At 35.2% G+C, this 23,613-nt stretch overlaps 1 protein-coding gene across 2 annotated transcripts in view; it reads left to right on the top strand.

Moving 5' to 3' along the window:
• Nucleotides 1-23,613, top strand: part of Nedd8 (Nedd8 ubiquitin like modifier) — a 122,465-nt gene that overhangs the window by 50,872 nt on the left and 47,980 nt on the right. Inside the window, exons 2-3 of one of the 2 annotated variants that reach the window (XM_090389426.1) lie at nt 2,487-2,504; nt 15,375-15,404. In XM_090389426.1, the coding sequence (XP_090245552.1) occupies nt 2,487-2,504; nt 15,375-15,404 (48 nt within the window). The remainder of the gene's footprint in view (nt 1-2,486; nt 2,505-15,374; nt 15,405-23,613) is intronic. The other variant, XM_090389427.1, reaches the window with a different exon arrangement.

The raw sequence follows: 23,613 nt of genomic DNA, 5'->3' as shown, positions 1-23,613 counted from the left end.
TTTTCCATATAACACATGGATTATGAGAGACTGGGTATGCACTGTTTGCACCTCTTGCCTTCAAGCAATTTAGGCAATAGTGCTGTTGCTAAGCATGATTTAAGAGCCGTAAAACCTATCCAACTACCTATCCCAGGTAGTTGGATAGGTTTTACGGTTGTAGTTGACCAACTCAAAGTCGAGTTGGTCAACTACATTCTATGTATCCATAGCCAATAGGCAGATTAAGGCGTATTTGGACAATAGGCTCAAATACAAATAAGAAGCGCAAAAACAATGTATTGCATTGTTTTTGAAATAAAATAACCATTTCTTTTTTTTTTTTTTTTTATATTTCCTCTATGCAGTCTTTCTACATGGCACTGATGTCCGCTTTTTTCTCTGGTGACATGTTTAAAATTAATTGGGCTTTTGTTGTTTTATTTAAATTATAAATCGTGATATTCACGATTACCTGTTTTATATAGCAAGCGCAAAAAACACTATGCGCACATTATTTTTAGCTTCTAACTTATTCAGTATCGTAGAATCTTAAATTATAAGATTTACCTTTTTACCTTATACCTTTTTAGTAGGACTGATTCTCTCAACGCTCAATAGCAAATGATTATAATATGAACCTACCCCACATGCATAGTCATAAACAAATCAAATTAAAATAGTTATTAATTAAAATCATTATGCCTTCAATTCTCATATCACGCCAAGCGAATCAGAAATAGTTACGGAAAGACGGTGGCCACCAACTAACATTGCATGCCACCATGAGAATTGAAAAACAGTTGTAGCAAAAATCTAAAAATCACGAAACAAATAAATATCCATTAATTCACACACAATTTAAACTTTAAAACTGTTTTATAATTTCTTTTAAGACTAATTTATTCGGTTTGTTACTGTATTCACAAGAAGTACAAAAGAGATTCGCGAATGATATTCCTCCCCATCTGTTTTACATAAAATTAACAAAACCTGACACGGCACTCTTTATATAGACCAATGTATGAATTACTATTCATACATGCGCGCAAGCGTCCACGAGTCTGAAATATTTTAAGGTCTGCATATATTAATAGTCAACATTTAATCTCATCTCTAATGTTTCAGCAATTAATAATTTAAAATATTCCTGCTGTTTATTAAGAAGTTTCGATTCATTAAAAAGGAACACATGTCCATCAGTGATTGCATGAAACACAAGCTCAATATATGAATAGTAAATCATACATTGGTCTGTATAAATAATCTCGTGTTAGGTTTCGTTGATTTTATATAAAACGGGGGGGTTATAATTTGCAAATCACTTTCGTACTTCTTATGAACACAGTAACAAACTGAATAAGTTGGTCTCTTAAAAGAAGTTATAAAACGGTTTTAAAGTTTAAATTGTGTGAATTAATGGATATTTATTTGTTTCGTGATTTTTAGATTTTTGCTACAATTGTTTTTCAATTCTCATGGTGGCATGCGATGTTGGTTGGTGGCTGCCGTCTTTCCGTAACTCTTTCTGATTTGCTTGGTGTGATATGAGAATCGAAAGCATGATGATTTTAATTAATAGCTATTTTAATTTGATTTGTTTATGACTATGCACGTGGGGTAGGTTCATATTATAATAATTTGCGATTGAGTGTTGAGAGAATCACAGTCCTACTAAAAAGGTATGAGGTTTCCTCTTATAATTTACGATTATTATAATAATAGGGCTTATTGGACTTCATAGTCCCTTTTGATTCAAATTAGTATCGTAGAATATACACAATGCGTGAATTGCAAACTGCTATGCATTCGAGCATGCACTGATGAAGCGGTCACCTGATTGGTCCCTTCAAAGTTATGTTTTGGATGGCAAATAGATCTATGTTGCTGTGCAGAATGTATTAGATTTAAGGATGTGTGCAGGCTTGAATCGCCCTCTTTAAACATGCCATTTGGCAAAAATTAATTTTTACTCTGCTCTCATCCTGATTTGATATCATCTAGGGTGATTTCATCAGCTAGCTGCGGGTGTAGAAATAGCTTGGCACGGAACTGATGTGGCCTGTCAGTAGTGCCCTTCTGATGCCGGTGCCCTTGGCACCTGCTCCAATGCCAAGGCGTTCCTATGCCACTGAGTACTTCACAAGTTATCTTAGGCTATAAGTACATTTCCAGTAAACCAAAAAAAAAAAGTCAAATGACCTTTTCTTGGTTAACTACAAAATGATTTTGTAGTGATTAACTACAAAATGATTAACTACAAAATGATTTTGTAGTTAACATTGTTTGACACCTAAACATTTGATAGGTTCCTAATAATGAATTTTTTATTGATTCCTGAGCACACACTCCAAGTTTCGTAGGAGAATTCTGAATCTGTTTGCGTGTGCGGGCAGGCACATATGCATTTAATTTTGTCATTACTGTACTTAAATAATTTGTGTTCAAACAGAAAAATTTTGTTTGTTTGAGTAAATTTTTTTTTTCTTTCTATGTTTGCCGAGAAGACATTGACTGGAAAAGAGGTAATTATATTTAAGTCTTAATTTTTTAAAAATTTGTTCAAATAACATTCTCAGATATGCTATATAAAATTAAGGGGTTGATTCAGTAAATTCATCTAGACTTTCCTTTGTGACAGAAAGTTGAACCTAGACACATTTATTAGTTTTTTTCTATGTGGTTGCTAGCCAAGACGACATTTCTAGTACAGATAGTTTCATTGGTAAGTAGGCATGTAGAACATTTCTAGTTACCATTAAAACCATGTTGTTTGTTGAAGAAATCACTAGGGCAAAAATGCCTATCAAAAATGGGCACGGGATGGAAAGACATCTCAAGTGTTCAGGCAGTGGAATATAGCAGGTGCATCTAAACTACTTTGGCTTGCTGTCTATGTGATAGCATGTGAATTATGTGCAGGCTCATTGTCTTTGAGCACCAGCACACATTTAGTTAGCACCCGTTGATATTTAAAGTTCAAATCTACACTAAGAAAAACAAAAGGCTGTTAATATGGCTTGGTGTCATTTGTCTGTTTTTAAGATAACACTGGCATGGCTGTCAGCTCTCCAGGCTTACAATTCAGTCTTTTTTGATATGATTTGATCCCATTTTGTATCTTGCCATCATGCCATAATTTGTAACATAATTTTTCTCCACTTTTTTCTTTCATTAAAAAAAAATAAAGCTATATTGAAATCAACATGAAAAATTCTGTGAATTTCTTATTTTTAAGAAATAAAACTTTAATAAACACTTGAAATAAGAAGTGATCATTTAATTGACAGACTAGTGCAAGATCTTATCTTAATTGTCATCATCTGAATCTTCTGTAGATTTCTCCTCGAAATACTCTTCTTGAATTTTAAAAATTTTTTCCATGGTTGTATCCATGCATTAAATGTTACTTGCAAGCCATTTTTCGAAAGACTAGGAAGTGCTTCCATTGCAGCTCTGCGAGCATCGTTGTTGGATGCAAAATGCTTGCCTGTCAGAGCATTCTTCAGATGGGGATAAGCATAGTGAATAGGGGGGGGTGTTGGAACATTGGTACCTATGACAATGATCACTCGCTTCAAAATATTAGCCGTACGGGGCCTGGCATTGTCTTGATGGAGAAACCACTTCACACTGGAAAGTTCTTGACGTTTATCATGAATGGCACAGCGAAGTTTGAGTCTGAGAGCCTCAGAGTATGCTTCCTTATTCATAGTTGTTCCACAGGGCACAAAATATGTAACAAGAATGTCTTTTTATGTCAAAAAACAGAAGAACCATTTGTTTGTCAGCCAAACGTGAAACTCCAAAGTTTCTTAGGCCATGGTGAATCAGAATGCTCCCACTCACTCGACTGTTGTTTTGTCTCTGGATCATAATGAAAAATTGAAGTTTCATCATAAGTCACTATTCGATTTAAGAAATTTGACCTTGAAAGAAGAAAGTTTGAAAGAAGTTTCAAAATGATCAAGCATTTCTTTGTACAAGTTTACTCTTTGCTGTTTTTGTTCTAGAGTAAAATTGTATGGAATCCAGCAGGCACAGATTTGTGGCATTTTCTGGTGATCTTTCACAATATTGTGAGCACTACCTATGAAATGGTCATTCTAACAGCTAATTCACAAAGTGTAATTCGGCTGTCTTTGTCCAAGATTTCTTGGGCTTTGGCTATTTGCCCAGGAGTTGTTGAGGAGGAAGGCTGACTAGGGCTTGGGTCATCTGCAAGACTCATGGCCTGAATCACTTGTGCCATTTAAATATTTCCATCCTAACAAGACATTCAATACCATATGTTTCATTCATCTCTTTAACTGTTTCCAATGCATTTAAGCCCATCTGACACAATAATGAATCACATATCTCTGTTCAATCTGTATGTCCAGCATGATACCTGCTTTAAAATGAACATCACTGACACATGGCTAAAAAAAAAAAAAGAACTCTGCTCACACAAAACTAGCTAGACAAGTACTGGCATGCATACACAGTCTGCTCAGTGATCAGGGAGAGTGCCTCTAGCAGCAGTTACGGAAAGTTCGTGCTGTAAACACAAAATCTTGCACCGGTCTGCGAATTAAATGATCACCCCTTGTAGTTTGCCATAGGTGGTCAGTTAGCTATATACAGTAAACCCCCGCAAATAGCAGGGGTTACGTTCCTGAGAAATGTTGCGAATACCGAAAACGCGAATACTGAGTTATGGCTCACATAGTAATAAAGGGGTTCCATTCCAAAGTATGAAATATATAAGAAAAACTAGTCTAAAATTTTGTCTACGTATGTATTATATCTACCTTCATAATATGACTATGTACATAGACAGTACATAGTGAAATGCAAGCGTATGGCATCGAAATGAAAATAAGAAACAATTTAATATTAAATGTAATATTTATTAGAAATTTCAAACCAGTGCCTTTGCTAGCAAAAAACACTTATCCCGCCAGTGCTATCACCAGTTTCGCTAAAGTGTTGATAAAGGAGTTTTGCCTTTTCACGAATGATGAGTGAACTTAATGGAATTTTATTTTGAGTTCGGTCTTCTATCCACAGATTTAAAGCCTTTTCCATTTTTTCTAATTTAACATCACGAGTTATAGAGCAAATTTTTGAAGCAATTAGCGCGTTTTCACGGACACTACGGTGGATTTTTTCTTCCGTTTTTTTGATTGATCGTACCGTTGACTCATTGATTTTATAATGTTTTGCCACTGAGGAGACACTTTCACCATTAGAAATTTTGTCTAATAACTCAATTTTATTCGCTAATGTCATCACCTTCTTTCATATATTCACATTTCCCTTGTTATTCGTAGCCATATTTTTGTACGGGTTAGAAAGAACTTGTCCACAATAAAGTCACTTTCTTCCATTAACACGCTCAAAAAAGTCTGTTTTACACTGCAAAATGGTAGATTTATCACTTGTAAGCATATCAATTTATAAATTGATAAATTTATTCAATTATAAGCATATAAATTAAAAGCAAACGACGAAACCTTCCATGGCAAGCGCATAACACATACTGAACAAGGATTGGCGAGAAATATCCACGCTCGCGATTTTGTCACCCCTCTCCCCCCACGTACTGAGCACTGTTTTGACCTGGAAAGATAATTTTAGCCACGCCCATGTTTTTTTTATGGCGGAAAATGTTCACGGCACTTTAAAATTCACATTTTTTTAGCTTTCATTTTATATTAAATCAGCGACCGCGAATACAGATACTGCAAATAGCGGGGGTTTACTGTATATATATACATGGTGGCAGACAAAAAAACTGCATCACTTGTGAATTTTGCGCTGCATTGTGGGTTGCAGAAATGTTCGAAATGCATTTGTAGATGGGATATATATATCTCTGTGAATGAAATCCAATAAAAAGCCTCCACCTGATATACCTAATTGCCATAAATATCTTCCCAAAGGGTAAAATGCGTAATTAATGGAAAATGTGAGAAATCATGCAAATGGCAATCATTGACAACCAAACGTACATTTTATTGCATTTACATTACAAACTGAATTGTTAAGTTAACATCAATTAGTATTATGTACTGTAAATCAGCAAAATAAGTATTTTGTTGTTCCTCCTTGAGCTGCAGTTACTGCCTTGCAACAATCTGGCATAGAGTTCATCAACTTCTGGATATAAGGCTGCCCAATTTTGTGGTACCACACCCTTAAAATGCTCTCCTGCAGCTGAATCTTACTTGTTGGCTTCTGAGCAATTTTAGACGACATTATGTACCAACAATTTTCAATAGGGTTCAAATATGTACTGTTGCCGAGCCAGTACAACACTGTAATGCCAGCATTTCTGAGGTATGATTGTACCTTAAGGGAGAAAAACAAGGGGAAACATTGGTGTAAGTATGTTTTAAGCTTTGTTGAGACAAGGAGACAAACTCATCATTAAATCTAAATAGCATAAAACTTACCAATTTGGCTGTGTGTGGCAAAGTTCCAAGTCCTGTTAAAAAAATGCAGTTTTGCACATCGGTGTGGTGATCCCTAATAATGGGTTTCAGGCACTCCTCCAAGATAGTAGTGTAGGTTTCTGCATTCACCATTCTGTTAATAAACTTAATTTGCCCAACCCATTTTCTTGTTATGCATCTCCAGACCATCTGACCGGCTGGGAACCTTACAGTCGGTGTTATGCAGTCAATATGGTATGCCTCTGATTTTTGTTTTCTGACATATCGCTTCCTATCCGAGCCATGCAGGTTGAATTTTAATTCATCAGAAAACGTGATGGTGTCCAATTGCTCTTTTGTCCATGAAACATGCATTTTAGCCCAAACAAGTTGCTTCTTCCTCATTTGTTGGGTCAACAAAGGCTTCTTGTAACAATAGGCATGCAGACCACATTCCCAAAGCTTCTTTGGATAGTTCATGCACTTGTTTCAACATCAGGGCCATCTCACAAACCAGTTTTAGATGAGGAACACTAGCATGGTGATTACGAAGGCATAGCCATTTCAAATATTGATCTTGGGAAGACTTGGTCACTCTCTTACGACCTGATCCTGGTCTTCTCTTCACATCATCGGTTTCACACTTTAATTTCAGCACCTAGGATTGGTGACAGCCTATTTTATCAGCGATAGCATGCATAGAAAGCCCTTCCTGGGACAGAGCAACAGCTATACTTTTTTTTTTTCTTGGTGTCAGCTGAACATATGGAGCCGTACTTACACCTCTGCAAAACAGGATACTAATGAGCATGTATACCCTTCCAGTGGCGTATTTATAGAAAGGGCTGATGCAATAGAAGTATTATCTGACGCAATACAAAATGACTGTAATCAAACAATATCTTGTACGTTTCACTACAAATGTTACTTTTTTTAAGATAATGCAGTTTTTTGTTTGCCACTGTGTGTATATGTATATATATATATATATATATATATATATATATATATGTATGAAAAGCAAGCTATATTCAGCAGGCATTTTCATTTCTAACTCAATACGTACAGTATTGTCAGGCATGATATCCTCTGTCAATTTGTAAAGTTAATAAAAGCTTAAGATTAATAAAAAAAAAGAAATTAAAGATTGAAAATTTATTCTTTTTATATGCATTTATATTATTTCTTATAATAAAATAATATATAATAAATTATGATATACATAATCTGTATGTGTGAATCATAGAAGCTTGGTTTTGTGCCTACTAGTCTAGGGCTGAGAGGTGGCAATTGAAGTTTAACATTGACAAATGTAAAGTACTGCCTATGGGTAGCACTAACCCCAGAGTAACATATCAACTGGGTGGCACTACACTCAGGATATTGTGAATGAAAAGGACCTGGGGGTTAATTGTGTAGTCAGATATGAATCTTTCTGAGTAGCACAGACAGGCTGCAAGAGTAGAGTGTCGTGTCAGTGATATAAGGGAATGATTGTCCCCTTGTATATAAGGCAATGGTCGGGCCACACCTTGAGTATGCTGGTGTGGAGGCCTCATTTTAGAAAAGATGCAGAGCTGCTGGAATGAGTACAGAGAACTGCAACGAGATTGGTGAGTGGAACAAAGGGTTGGTGTTGTTACCAAGAAAGGCTTAAGTTCTGCAAATTGCAGCTTCTGGAGATTAGGCACCTGCGAGGTGAACTGATGAGGTGACATCAGTGCTAATGCGATTCTTCTTCCTCTTGCTCAGATTACTCACCTGATGGGGCATAAATTCAAATTGAGGAAAGACAATTGTAGAATAAATGTGTGGAGATTTGCCTTTACCTAGTGGGTGGTTGATAGTAGTGGAGGTCAGCAAATGTGTGGAGATTTGCCTTTACCTAGTGGGTGGTTGACAGTTGGAACAGACTTCTATTTGTTGTAGTGGAGGTCAGCAACTTAAACAAGTTAGAGGCAGAACCAGACAATATTTGGAGTAAATGGTTGGGTGAAATGGGAAGGATGTTTTTTTTTTTTTTTTTTTCGCTGATGCTATATAAGCTTGCTTTCTTGCGTCATATGTCCTACTAATGCTATATTAGATTTCAACTATTGTGACCTAAATCTTAGGATTACCGTAGGGTGGTAATCATAAATCCACTCTAGATCACTAAGCTTATGAACCTTGATTGCCATTATAAGTTACCTTCACTCGGTAAAAAAAGAAGTAATTATTACTGAAATCACTTCATGGCCATCTGTGTTTATATATACGATGGAGGTTCTAAAACGATTTGTATTCATCAAACCTTTTTTCTTCTTTTTTTTTCTTTGCAGTGCTGAATGAAGTGGAATACAGATAAGTGATTCTCTTTCTGCAAGGGACAACACCCAAAACAATCCACAAAGAAATGTTTGCTGTTTATGAAAAAGACTGCCCAGATTTCAGTGTTGTTGTTGCGCTTTACTATAAACAGTTGAAATGTGGAAGAACCTGAGTGAATGGTGAAGAAATTCCAGGATACCCAGCAATTGCTGTTACAGGAGAGTGTTGTAAAAATTGAGGCAGTAATCTTGGAAGATTGCCACGGAACTACCTGCAGAGCTTCAAATTAGTGTAGGGAACATCATCCATCAACAGTCAAGTGTCTGCTGGGTGCATTCTCAGACTAATTTGTCTACATTTTGTTGCAGTATCACACCTTGATTACTGTCATTAACCATCCTGCCAACCAACTTAACATTAGCCTTAGTTGAGGCATATGATGCAAGAAAGCAAGCTTATATAACATCAGCCAAAAAAAAAAAGGAAAAAAACGTTCCTTTCACCCATCTATTCATTCCAAAAGTTTGCCCAGTTCTTCCTTGAATTTATTTGAACTATCTGCAACAGCAGATGGAAGTTTGTTTCAGCAATCAACTACCGGTTGGATAAAACCAAATTTCCCCACATCTGTTCTACGACTGTCTTTCCTCAGTACGAATTTATGCCCCCTCAGGTGAGTAATCGGAGCAAGAGGAAGAATCCAATAAGCATTGAGCTTGCTCAAACCATTCAAGGCCTTATACACCTCAGTTAGATCACCTTGCAGGTGCCTAGTCTCCAGAAGCTACAATTTGCAGAACTTAAGCCTTTCTTGGTAACAGCAACCCTTTGTTCCACTTGCTAATCTCATTGCCCTTCTCTGTACTCACATCTAGGAAAGATCTTTCCTCATTTAGGAAAGATGTAACAGCTCTACACCTTTCCTAAATGAGGCCTCCACACCTGCATCCAGTAGTCAAGGTGTTGCCTGACCATTGCCTTATGTAAGGGGACATTCACCTCCTTAACCCTGCTAGCAAAATTCCTGTATACCATGACCAAGACACTCTCTACTCTTGCAGCCTGTCTGCACTGCTCAGAAAACTTCATATCTGACTGCACAATTACCCCCAGGTCCATTTCATTCTCCACTATCCTGAGTGTAGTACTACCCAGTTGATACGTTACTCTGGGGTTACTGCAACCCATATGCAGTACTTTACATTTATCAATATTTAACTTCAGTTGCCACTTCTCAGCCCACCTGCTCAACTTTTCCAGATCCTGTTGCAGTTACATACTATTTACTGTCATTAACAACCCTGCCAATCTTTGTATCATTTGCAAACTTAGACATTAACCCTGGTATACCTTCATCAGGCCTCCATAGCCGAGTGGTCAAGGGCGGGAGTGCAGTAGCACACGCTCCTTGACTAGACCGGGTTCAAGCCCCTAACTGCTAAATATGGTTGATCTGCCAACCCAGACTGGACCAGCATGGCAGATTATGGTCCATTTCCCTCAACATGAATTGTTCAGTTTACGTCCCCCTCAGGTTTGTAATCTGAGCAGGCATCAATGCTGATGGGATTCTTCCCATCTCTTTCATTCTCCACTACGTTGAGTGTAACACCACCCAGTTGTACATTTCTCTGGGGTTACTGCTACCCATATGCAGCACTTTGCATTTGTCAATGTTAAACTTCAGTTATCACTTCTCAGCCCGTCTGTCCAACTTTTCCAGATCCTGTTGCAGCAGCATACTGTCATTACTGTTATTAACAAACCCTGCCAGCCTTTGTATCATTTGCAAACTTTGACCTTAAGCTTGATATACAGCAAACCCTTGCCAGTCTGGTTACAGTTAATCTGGATGTCAGATGATCTGGATTGAAATATGAAAAATTCTGTTCACAGTTGATTGAGTACTCTGAAAGACATGGGATTTAGGAAGGCAGATGAGTAACTTTCACTGCATGCTGATTGACTGTGCAGAGAGGGATGGAACATACATCGTATTGTCTTGTGTGTTGTTCAGTATCGTTGTTGACTCTGAGTCGGATGGATGTTATTGCTTATGTCGCTTCATTTGCGTACTTCTTTATACGTATATACCTATGTATATGTACCTATTGTATATACATATATGTATATACGTAAGTTTACCTATTTTGTATTAATTATAGGTTCTAAAGAATTAAAAAGCAAAATAAAAAGAAAACACTGTACTTTAATTTTCATTAACAAGCTCAAAGTGATAGAACAACTTGAAAATGGTGTTCCTGGAAAAAAAAAAAAAAAAAAAAAAAAAAAAAATGCTGATGAATTTAGTATTGGCAAAAGGCTGTGTCAGATATTAAAAAACAAAAGAAATCTATAAAGACATTTCCTTTAAAATTCGATGTGGGGAGTGATAAAATCAGTGTATCAAATAGACAGACATTAAAAAAGCAAAAAGAAGTGTTGCTGTAAGAAGCTGTATTTAAGTGTTCACCCAGCAATGATCAAGTGGCATTGCCATCGCATGCCAATGTCAAGTGTACAAAAAGACAAAAGACATTACATTTATCCCTCTATCGATGGGTAAATGTATTGTCTTTTTATAGTTTTTAAATAAAGACTCTACAGTGATATTTTTAAAATTTATTTTCATCAGCACTACATATATCATTAATTTTCCATTTATTTGTTTTCTAAGTTTTTTTTTTTTTTTTTTTTTTTTTTTTGTCCTTTAGGGCTATCTTTTGCTTCACTAATCCAGATGACCTCTCTCCCCAATTACTCCGGATTAGCAAGGATTTACCGTACCTTCATCAATATTATTGATAAATAAACAAAACAACAATGGGCCCAACACTGAACCCTAGGAGACACCACCACCACTAATGATATTACTCCATGAAGATCAGTGTCCATTGATTACCACTCTGTCTTCTCCCACTCAACCATCCTTTTATCCATTGTCGCAACTTGCCCTTAATGCCATACTGCTCCAATTTGTACAGTAGTCTTCCATGTGCAATAGTATCAAAAGCTTTCCTGAAATCCGAGTATATGATATAAAAATTTATTTTTCGTATCCAGTTCCTTTGTGACCACGTCATAGTATCCATTCAAATTGGTCAGACAGTACTTCCCCTTAACAAACCCATGCTGTCTGAATTATTACTCTAGTTTTGTATATATGATCCTGCAATGCATCTTTAACCAGTGACTCCATTATTTTATCTGGATCAGAAGTCAAACTAGCAGGTCTGTAATTACTCATATCACCCTTCGATCCCCCCTTTGTGAATTGGAGATACATTTGCACATCTTCCGTCCATGGGGACTTCCCCTGAGCCCAAGGATGGTCTCATAATTATGGCTAAGGATTTGCTTACTTCCTTTGCCACCTCCTTTAATATAACTGGATGGATTCCATCCACTTCAGATGCCTTTCTTATGTTTAACTTCAACAATTTCTATGAACAAAATCATTTAACTCACTGTTAGAGTTTGATAAACATCTGGCCTTCTCCTCCTTGAATAACTCCTCATGTGTGAATGTAGATGCAAAATACTCATTTATTTTGGCAGCTATCTGAGAATGATCATCTACAGTCAAACCATTGATATCAAGTGGACCTATCTGATTCATCCCCTTCCTTTTAAAGTTTATATAAGTAAAGAAGTCTTTCCTGTTTTTCTTTGGCAAAAATTTCTCATAATCTGCCTTCACTTACTTAACCTCCTTTGTGACTTGATTACAGACTAGCTTATATCTGCCAGAGGCTTCTGTGTCACATGATAATTTATATGCACCCCACCCTTTTTTTCTCTGCTATGATTCTCATTAGTTCATCTGACATCCATTTGGGCCTAAACCTAGACCATTATTTCTTAGTTGGAACAAAAAGCCTACTAGCTTCTAAGATTTCTGGCATCCTCTTCCATAAAGAATTCCTCATGTGTGAATGTTGATGCAAAATACCTATTCACAGTTTGCTGAGTGACTTGATTATGATCAACAGTTAAACCACTGATATCAATATGATTCATCCCCTTCCTTCTAGTGTTTACATAAATAAAGAAGTTTTTTTTTCTGTTTTTATTTGAACCTTTGCCAAATATTTACCCATAGAATTCTGTTAACATCCGTGCATTTTTTTTCTGCCATGATTTTCATTAATTCATCTGTTGTTCATTTAGGTTTAATTCTTGAACTGTATTTTTTAGTTTAATGAAAACATAGTAGCTTCTACAATTAATTCCATGAATGCCTTCCATTTAGTATTTGCTGTTGATAATGTCATCAGATTATCCCACTGTTTAGAATTTAAAAACTGTTCGAGACCACTTTAATTCCTTTATAAAAGCAAAAACTCTTTCACTTTCCCTTGACAATAGTTACATCTTTACATAAATCCGGTACACCGTGATAATGCAATTTAGTGGTTCTGTTATCTGCAGAATTATTGCTGATAAGCAGATCTTTCTCTTGTTGCCTCCCCCTCTAATATACTGCTGGAGAAAAGTCATCCAATAAATCAAGAAAACTCTTGTTACTGTGTGAGTGACCAATCGACAAGTTTTCATCGATATCTGGAAAGTTAAAATCTCCAATTATAAGACATTCCAATTTTGTGGCCTCACTTTCTTTCTCTGTGTAGTTGTTCTTTGTACTCATCACAATTTTTAGACCTATAACACACTCCTGCTTTCATTTTTCCCCCCACTGTTTGTCACACCAAACTGTCTGAATATTGCACTGGATGCACTGCCTTAGATTTAATATTCTTCTGAACTAATAGCTTGATATCCCTCTGTGCTGTCTATCCTTTCTGTATACATTGCATTCCCCATATCCAAATTCTGCATCTCTTATGTCTGAGTGACACAACTTTTCCAATATCCCTACAATATCTGCATTTGATGACGTAACCAGTACTTCAAATTCATCAAATTTATTTACTATTAGAATCAGATTTATTCATTTTATTTACTACTAGCATAAGTGCACATGCAAGAGTATACATACATCTGTTCTTATTCTTTGTTACCCTAATGTAGCCCATGTATTTACTTATTCCATGATGACACCCCCCCCTTCCAGAGGGCCTTGAAATCCCTGATACCTTGGTTTTCAGGCTGCTGAAGCTCTGATTAAAGCAGTGCGAGCATCACCACACCAAAAATCACTCCCACCTGTGCTATTACTGTTGTTAACCTTAGTCTGTGTGCCCCCCAAGCATTTTTCTGATCCACCCAACACTCTGTACCATCAGAAATATTCTTGCACCCCTTTTTCTTAAGAGTATCCTATCTCTGTGAAAGTCTCTACTCTTAACTTGATAGCTTGTATGATAGTGAAGTTTTGGATGCAAAGCAATTCAATTGAAATATTACTTGAGCTTTCTACTTTTATATTTAAACATTCAATTTGAAAATAACTTTTGACACTGTTATGGGCAATGTTACAATGCTGCTGTTCAGATCCATACATTGAATCTTGTTAAGAGTTTACATGAGATCAGGGGAATGGTATAGATTCTAGAACACATTCTTTATAAATGTAATTATTTACAAATAATTGTGGTTTAAATTGTAGCCATCTCTTAATGGAAATAATGCATGAAGTAATAACTCATTTAAAGTCATGATTAGAGCAAGGGAATACCAATATGAGGAAAGACTGAATGGGAAGGCCATAGGCTGGTAACTAGGCACCTCAGAGGAGATAGCAAAATGAATCAAACTGAAATTTTCATGATTGTAAATGATGCTAGAATTAGGGTACATACATTCAAATCGTGGATAAGAGGCTATAGATTGGATTGTAAAAAGTTTTTCTTTTAGCCAACTAGGTTTAAATCAAAAAAATAAGTTTCCTCTATGCTTAGTTTTGCCTCCTTTACTTTGGGATCACTGAGGCAGTCAGGCAGTCATTGCCTTCATTCATTGATTATTATTACTACATTCATACCTATGTGATGAGCAGAATACATAAGATTGGTTCTAATTTATTATTATTATTTATGTTTTTAATAAGTCTAGAGCTTCCTTGCACCATATGGCACCATATTTTTTTGTAATAATAATTGTCAAATTTATGTTACTTCAAAGTGTATAGATATTAGCCATATAGTGCAAGGAAGCCAGAGGCTTATGCTGCACCAGCCAAAAAAAAATTTCTGAGTTACCCAGAGAGAGCAAGAACGAGAGAGTCAGAAGTAGAAGGGAATTACCAAGAAAGAGAAGAATGGTGATATCCAGCTCAGGATCCTGGGGTTATTTACATATAACTAAAAAAAAAAAAAAAATGGGTAGCTTGTGTTGAATTTGACTTGCATTTTGAGTATCTGGTAACAGTTATTTCATTCTTCGATATACGTTATTTATATAAGCAACACAGTTCATCATTAAATAAACAATAGATAACAAGAAGAACTTTATTAGATAAATAGTGGATACAAGACTGACAAACCCTGTAGGGATAGGACAGGGTGGAATACATGTTTTGGACATTTTTCCCCATCCAGTGTAACAAAACAAAATGGCAGATATGAAAATTTTAGTAATAAATTATATTTAAGAATCCTGTGCAAAGATTGATTTACCAGTGGTAGTCTATATGAGTAAAAACTTTGATCAGTATTAATGTTTTAAACCATATTAAAAATGAAGTATTTTATATTTGTTTTTCAGATTGAGATTGATATTGAACCTACAGATAAGGTAAGAAATATGTTTAAAGCATGAGAAATTAATATTTACCTGAGTTATTTCAGCATTAAACATTTATTATCCTTAGACATCCGAAAACAGATATGTCCAAAGATTGTAGGCAAGTGTTGTCTAATCAGCTGTCTGTAGCCATACATTTTCTGAATACTTAAACTAGTTTTTGATCAGTGTTGGTTTCTTTGGGATCACAAAGCCTATTCCCACAGAATGGACTGAAGTTTTCTTTAGCCTGTTTAATTCCACAGTAGAATAGCTGTGTAGTTTAGCACTAGGCATGCCTTTCCCTTTTGACACATTTGCTTTTAATCATAGTTATCTCTTTTGGTATTGGGAGTTCTAAGAACCCACCAACAGCTGCCAATTGTGAGTGAGTGAGACCATTTTTTAGGTTCATTAGCATATATAGTGAAATTTTCTATTTTGTGAATTTTTTTAAAAATTACCCTTGGTAATTACATTTAATAGTTTCCGTAGAATGAAGAAAATTTCCATATAAAGAACAAATTACGAGAGACTTAATTGGGAATGCATTGTCGTACCTCTGGCCTTCAGCAGGCAATTGACACAAATAGTGCTGCTGCTAAGCAGGAATTAAGAGCCAAAGGGATTACTGTTCTGCAGCTTAGTGGTACTTGTAAAATCTATCCAACCGCTTGTCCCACATACCCACAAGTCATGCTGGTCATCTGATTGGTTAATGTTTCAACTAGGCAGGGAAATAATTCATTTGAAATAAATATAGTATATGAAATTGAAGACATGTTAATTTTGAATATTATCTGGATCTGTTTCATATTTATATTTCACAGTTACAAAATAATTTGTTTATACTATATTCAGGGTTGTTAAAATTAAAGTATCCCTATGTAGAGGGCTCTAGAGTGAGTTCTAAGGCTCGTACTGAAGAGAAATTTGGGCAACAGGTACATACAATAAAGAATGCACTCGCCATTTATTGGGGAAAAAAATTAGTTACAAAATTTGTCACTATATGGTGCTGTGACAATAAAAATCACTTGAACAGTGCTACAATTGTTCAATGTGTCCTCCATTTTGGTCAACAATAGTTTCCATTCGATGAATAGCATTTTCTACAGTAGAATGTAACATGTCAACTGGAATAGCCAGCACACAGAAGTGGGCTTCATCACTCCAAAGGATGTTCCATGGCTGAGTGATATCCACTGTCATTCGTGCCAGAAACTGAAGTGCATATGTGAAACGAATATCTGCATCACCATGCTTTAGCTGCTGTAGCATATGCATCTTGTAAGGATAGTACCGCAACACCTGACACATTACTAGCCTTACAGTGGAATATGACATGTCCACTTCACAAGAAAACAGCTGGTACATTTGCGCTACCACGTGGAGATTGACTTGATAAATCCACGACAGCCATAGCCACATCTTCAACATGAGGAGTCCACTCATTTTCAACCTCTACCTGATTGAACGCCAAGATGTCCTGTCGCTTCAAATTTCACAATTATTTTGCAGATGGCACAAACAGTCATAGGTCCACGCTTTGTGCTTCTGATGCCAGAATTCTCTGATAGCTGCAGCGTCATTGTTGCTGTTCTGATAGTATAGCTTCACTAATAGCACCTTTTCAATGCCAAGAACGTTGGCATTGCTGCTATAGTGCAGGCAAACATCTACTGTATGATTTTGAAGTGACTGCTTTACTTTTATACAGTACAGTAGAGCTGAGTAGTGGTGCTGTGCCAATAACTTACGATTATGCAAATAATGTAAGTTATTTGCATAATCGTAACTAAGATAGTTACGTGCCATACAGTGACAGATTTTGTAACTAATTTATTTTTTCCAATAAATGGCAAGCGCATTCTTTATTGTACCTGTTATCCAAATTTCTCTCCAGTACGAGCCTTAGAACTTGCTCCTTGCTCTACATAGGGATACTTTAATTTTAACAACCCTGTATATATATTTAAATTTTTTCTCAAGGTATGTATTTTTTTATAATGAAAATTATAATAATGTGAAACTTATTTGTTAGCATATGCTTATAGCTTTGGTTCTCTATACGATTTCAATTATTTTAGCATTGTTTATAAATATCACAACTTACCTTCTAATCCATATGGTTAAAATATGATGAAGAAATTAAAATGGGAAATTAAAACCTATTAAAAAATTCCCTGAAGGGAAAAAAGTGCACTCTTTTTTTTTTTTTTTTTTCCCCCTCGGCAGATTTTTTAATAGGTTTTAATTTCCCATTTTAATTTCTTCATCATATTTTAACCATACGGATTAGGAGGTAAGTGTCATGATATTTATAAGCAATGCTAAAAGAATTGAAATGAAAAATACAACTTAAAATTTAAATTTCTTTATAGATGTTAGAAAAAAATTACCAGGACCTTACTGTAGGAAAAGAAAATCTTTGCAAGAACAAGAATGAGTGCTTGTTCACTCAAATATTTAAAAATAACAGCAGAAAATTTAGTTAATAGGTCAGCTACTGTGCCAAATGAAGAGGATAAAGCAGAAAGATAGATTTTTGGTATTACTTATACTAAAGATAATAAGCAAGATCAAAATATTGACTACAGCAATGGAAGAACAGAAAATACAGACTCATTAATAAATATTGACTTAAATATATCATTATCAACTGATTCAGGTAATTGGCCAGAAAACCTGACAATGAAACAAAATTTTCAGATGTTCATTATATGGGAATTCTGAAAAATTGAGAAAAAGCTCAAAGGAAATGGTTACTTTAATCTTTATTGTGAAATTCTGTATTTTGCTTTTGTTGCAAGATATATGGCAATTGTAAAAAAAATCAACTAAGTAATCAATTTGGATACAGTAATTGGAGAAATTTATCTGCTATTTTAGGTAAGCATGAAACAAGTGCAGTACATATTAAAAAATCACAAAAAATGATTATATCTTGCACAGTCACTAACGACAAACACTACAATCGATGCTATAGTATAGCAATTGTATGATATAGAAAAGGTATTGGTATTCGGTAATTGAAAGAATAATATGATGCTATTTTTAGCAAGGCAATGTACAGTGTTCAGATGATCTTCAAAAGATTTATATGAAAATGACAGTGGTAACTTTTTAAAACTTATTGAAACAATTGCTAAATTTGATTCAGTTATTGGCATATACAGTATTCACCATATTCAGAAATCTGAATCAAAAAATATTGTACACTATTTGGGTGATCAAATACAAAATGAAATTAAAATAATTTTGCAAAATATTACAAATAAAATACCCCTGTATAACACGGTACTTTTACAACACGGTTTCGCTCTAACACAATTGATAAATTGCGGCAATCCTTGCACAACATGGTACTTATATAACACAGTTAGAGAATATCGGTAAACCTTGCATAATGGTATTTTTGAGATTTTGTATGGGGAAAAACCCTGCTATTATGTTGGATGTAATTTTCAACATTTCCACTCCTTTTGAATCCCTGCTGTTGACTCACTAGTCAAAAAAAATTGAGGAATCACTGAATTTATTTTGTTGAGAAATTCCCGTGTTGCGTTCTGTGCTGTTGAACTTATGCTTGTTGAATTTGTGGAAAAATCTAGATTTCAAAGTTTTATTACTGTTATATAGCACACAAGGCCATTCAAAAGATTTGTCATTCAAATGTCGAAGTTATGTTCCTACTATCACAGTTGTACTAGGTTAATACAACTTCTTTCATTCAGCCATTATATCCACCTTTAAAACTCATTACTCAGAAAATCGTTACAATGGATTTTGGAAAAAATTGATTCCGAATCTATTGAAATAATGGAGGTACGGAAACATTTCTCAGTTGTGGACTGTATCAGAATCGTAGCTTTTTTGCTGAAAGAAGTAAAACCGTCAACACTAAACGTGTGTTGGAAAAATGTTTGGCCAGAGCCGGTTCATTCAGGAAATATGGTCAAGCCAGCAGAAAACGGAATCTGTGTGATAGTAGAACTTGCTACGTCGGTAGGAGAGGAGGGTTTTGATGATATGACTACCGAAGCCCTCGAGGGTAGCACAGTTGATAGAATTGCCCTCCTCCCCACACTGGGTGGAAAAGATCAGGGTTCGAATCCCATCGATGACAGGAGGAATGTTTATGGGCCTTTTTCACAATGTGGCTGAGCTAGTTGGGTGAAGGTAGCATGGTTTTTCTCCCGGAAACTCGACTTTTTCGTCCAGCAAAACAGAAACATATTTTGAAGGCTAAATGCACAAGGCATAATATGTTATGGGTTGAAATTAACTATATAATGTTGGTGTAAATACACCATAGTTTATCCCTAAGTTTAACTACATAAGTAGTGTAAAGGCATTGTTTGATTTTATCTGATATTGTCGCTACCTTCACAATGAGATAACAGGTATTGCACTACTTTGAATAAACAATGCTTCTTTAATAGAGGAGACTACTGTTATTTATTCTCAGTGGGCACCACCACCCAGATGGCACCATTTCAGAGCTTGTTGGCTGACTCATTGGTGGGCGGCAGGTACCCTACATTTGATTTTATCTCATATTGTGGTTACCTTCACAACAAGATACCAGGTATTGCACTACTTTGAATAAACAACACTTCTCTAATAGAGGAGACAGTAGTCTACTCTATTATAGAGGGTACCTTTCTGCTCACCGATGAGTGAGCCAACAAGCTCCGAAACAGTGCCGTCTGGGTGGTGGTGGTGGTGGTGGTGGTGGTGCCCACTGAGAATAAATAACATTAGTCTCCTCTATTAGGAAAGTGTTGTTTATTCGAAATAATGCAATACCTGGTATCTCTGGTTTATACAAGCATATTAATACAAATATTATTTGTATTAATATGCTTGTATAAACTATAATACACTTAATATTAAACACTTTGTTTGAAGGTAGCCACAATATGAGATAAAATCAAACGATGCCTTTACACTACTTATGTAGTTAAACTTATGGTTAAACTATGATGAATTTACACCAAATTATACAGAAAATTAATCTCAGGACACATGCAATTTATAGACAGTATACATGGAGTAACATGGCCTTGTCACCGATACTCCCAAAAAAATAAAAAAGATATGATTATTGAAGACGTTCAGGAATTACTGGTAGAAAAAGAGGCTGGTGAATGGATTTGATGGAAATGGAATCAGCGGGAAAACCAAATCAGTTCAGAGGATGGTAGCATAGATAAATTCTAAACTTCCAAATTTTACAGTAAAAAGCATACGGGAAGCATAAATTTAGCCGAGCAATTAGAATCTTATTTTTTGAATGCAAATTCTTGAATGAAAGGAGCCTAAAGTTCAAAAGGGAGCTTCAGAAATGCTTAGTTCCATATGATTAAATTCACAAAGATCTATCAAGCAAAAGCAAACAAACCCAGGTTGCTGATTCTTTTAAAGAGAGCAGAAGATACACAAAATATGGAATGGTGTATTTTTGTTAACTAGTGTATTTTTGTTAGCTTTTGATATCCCCCCTTTGTACTTTTTCTTAGTCCAGTATAACATGGTTTCACACAACACGACATTTTATAGTCACCTAACTACTGTGTTATATGGCACCTCTGTAGCCAGGTGGGCAGGAGCAGCAGTGCGTAGCACACGCTTCTTGATTAGACCGGGGTTCGAGCCCATGACCACCAAATACGGAGGATGCGGAAAGGTCAGGGAATGACCGCCTCATAACCCCGGAGGAATATGGCCCTAGTTGCTAATGCTCCTAAAAACTAAACAACGACAGCTCTGGTTTCATTTTCATTTAAAACAGGAAACCCTGTAGCATCATTATCATTTTCCATCCATGCCTTTGCATCACTTTCATTGCAATCTTCAATCCCAGGGATTGACTGAAACAAGTTGTTCATCTCATTCAGCATTTGTCCCTCATCCCCTTCAGTTCTATTCTGCTCATCTCCTACGGTTTCTTCTGCAATAGGCCACAGTTCGTTCCAAGCATTTTTTAAATTCTGTGCAGTGTGTGTTCCCACACGTTGGCTAACATGTAGCAGCTGTCCTTGAGACAGCTTTTTTGAAAAAGCTATGATGCTTTCTGCTAAAAGTAAATGACGCAAGACTTGTTTTTTGTAGATTCTCTTTAACTTTTCGATGACTCCCTGGTCCATCAGTCGGAGAGTGTGGTAACGTCTGACAGAAGAAACATGAAGTTCAATCCATCTTCTAAATAGATGACGGATTGAACTAAATAGACAATGTTTAATGTTTCCAGCAAAGGATGTGATGGCGCATTGTCTAGGATAAGCAAGACCTTGCCCAATTTGTCTTCTCATGATACTTCTTGACATTCGGAATAAAATCATTGGTGAACCCTGTCAGATTACAAAGTGCTATGTTTAGTTAGTACTATATGTATATTAAGCTATGTATGCAAGCATAAATTTATTTTTATTTTGCTAACCTGTGGATAATATTCTTCTGATTTTCATGTATCATTTAATTGTGTTAATTAATTGGTATGGTAATAAAAGTGTAAGCATGTGATTTATGTATTCATTTTTATAGCCTGTGGATAATATTCCTCTGATTTTCGCTTATTAGAACTGTTGTTGTTTAAAAGAAACAAAATGCAATTCATAAATGTGATCACAATAGCGAGTGCTCATGGTAATTATTTTAAGGCACCAGCATTAAAAAAAAAAAATAAATGCTGGCTCGTTTGGATTATTGGCATCTTGAATTTATTATTCCATTTTAAGTGTTACAATATATACAGGTAGTTCTCGACTTTACGAGTTAATTCGTTCCTAGTGCACGATCGTAATGCAGGAATTAAATCCCATAGACATAATGTTAAAAATAGTGGTTACGTTCTAAACAATGAAATTAGTTTGTTTAAACAATGATTGATTTATTGAAAGAAATGAAAACGTAGCCTGTAAAATCAAGCAAATTATAATAATAAAGAAATTATTTATGATTTACATATTTTAAAGAATGTTTATTCTTCATCGTCGACTAAATGCACACTCGTTGATCACTCATTATTGGCTTGGCACTCGTTGGTTTGTTGCACAAGGAGTTGTCTTCTTCAGAAATGCTTCAAGAGGCATTTATTTCTAAGATAATCTATTTTCTTTATAAATTTCAATAGATGCATAAGCATTTTTTAACGGAACGCACAAATTGCAACTAACACGATTTTTGTGGAGTAAGTTTACAAAACTTAAAAAAAAATGAAGAGAAGAGAAGATTCTGAAAATTTATTTATGTTTTTTATACGATTGAAGATTTCAGTAAAGGAGAAACACATTTCACCCTAATAATGTAAAAACCCACACAATTCCAGCTACCAGTATTTTCACAAATGCAATAACATAGTTTACTACCCATTTATAATTCTTGCAGTAACAGAAAAGCCCAATAAACTGGAAAGTGTAAATTGTTTTTGTTTTATGGTCGTGACCTCCAGAAATGTGCTTTAAAAAAATGTCAAAATTGGTTCTTATAACAGAACATATGATAATAATGAAAGTGTAGTGTATTTTAGTGATTTGAATTGGTAATTAATACAATTTGCACTATAAAAATGACCTTTTAGAGAGTTATATAGCAAAAATTTCAACTTCCGAGATCGTGGAACGAATTACAAAAAAAAAAAAAACGTTATTGGGTTCACATTACGATATTTTCATGATACAATGGTGTCACTGGAATGGATTAATTAATATCGTAAAACTGGGTACACTTGTATTGTATAGCTACGTGCATGGTTTGAATTGCGGTATTTATGAATGTTTTAACATTCATTTTTTCCAATTAATGTTCATATTTTTGATTTTGTTGATACTTGATACTTTGAAAAACAAAACTCATAAAACTGGGAACTCGTAAAGTGAGAACTACCTGTATTTTAAAAATGATTTTACAGATAGTTTTCCAAATGTAGCAGTTGCTTTAAGAATTTTTCTAACTTTACTAGTTTTAGCTGCCTCAGGTGAATGGAGTTTTTCAAAATTAAAATGAATCAAAAAATTATTTACAATCAACAATGTCTCAACAACAACTCTTTAATTTGGCAATAATTTCAATAGAAAATAATCTTTTGAAACAAATAAACGAATGAAATAATTAATAAATTTGCATCTCTTAAAGCAGGGAAACATAAATTTGTGTAATTTTTTAAACATTATAATTTTCCTTTTATTTTATTATTGTGATAGAATACAATTACTGT

The sequence above is a fragment of the Mastigoproctus giganteus genome, unplaced genomic scaffold (genome assembly GCF_048544385.1).
Source record: "Mastigoproctus giganteus isolate SK-2022 unplaced genomic scaffold, ASM4854438v1 scaffold_16, whole genome shotgun sequence".
Taxonomy (NCBI): Eukaryota; Metazoa; Arthropoda; class Arachnida; order Uropygi; family Thelyphonidae; genus Mastigoproctus; species Mastigoproctus giganteus.
Note: the sequence above shows the minus strand (reverse complement) of the source record. Positions and strands in the feature narration are given on the sequence as shown.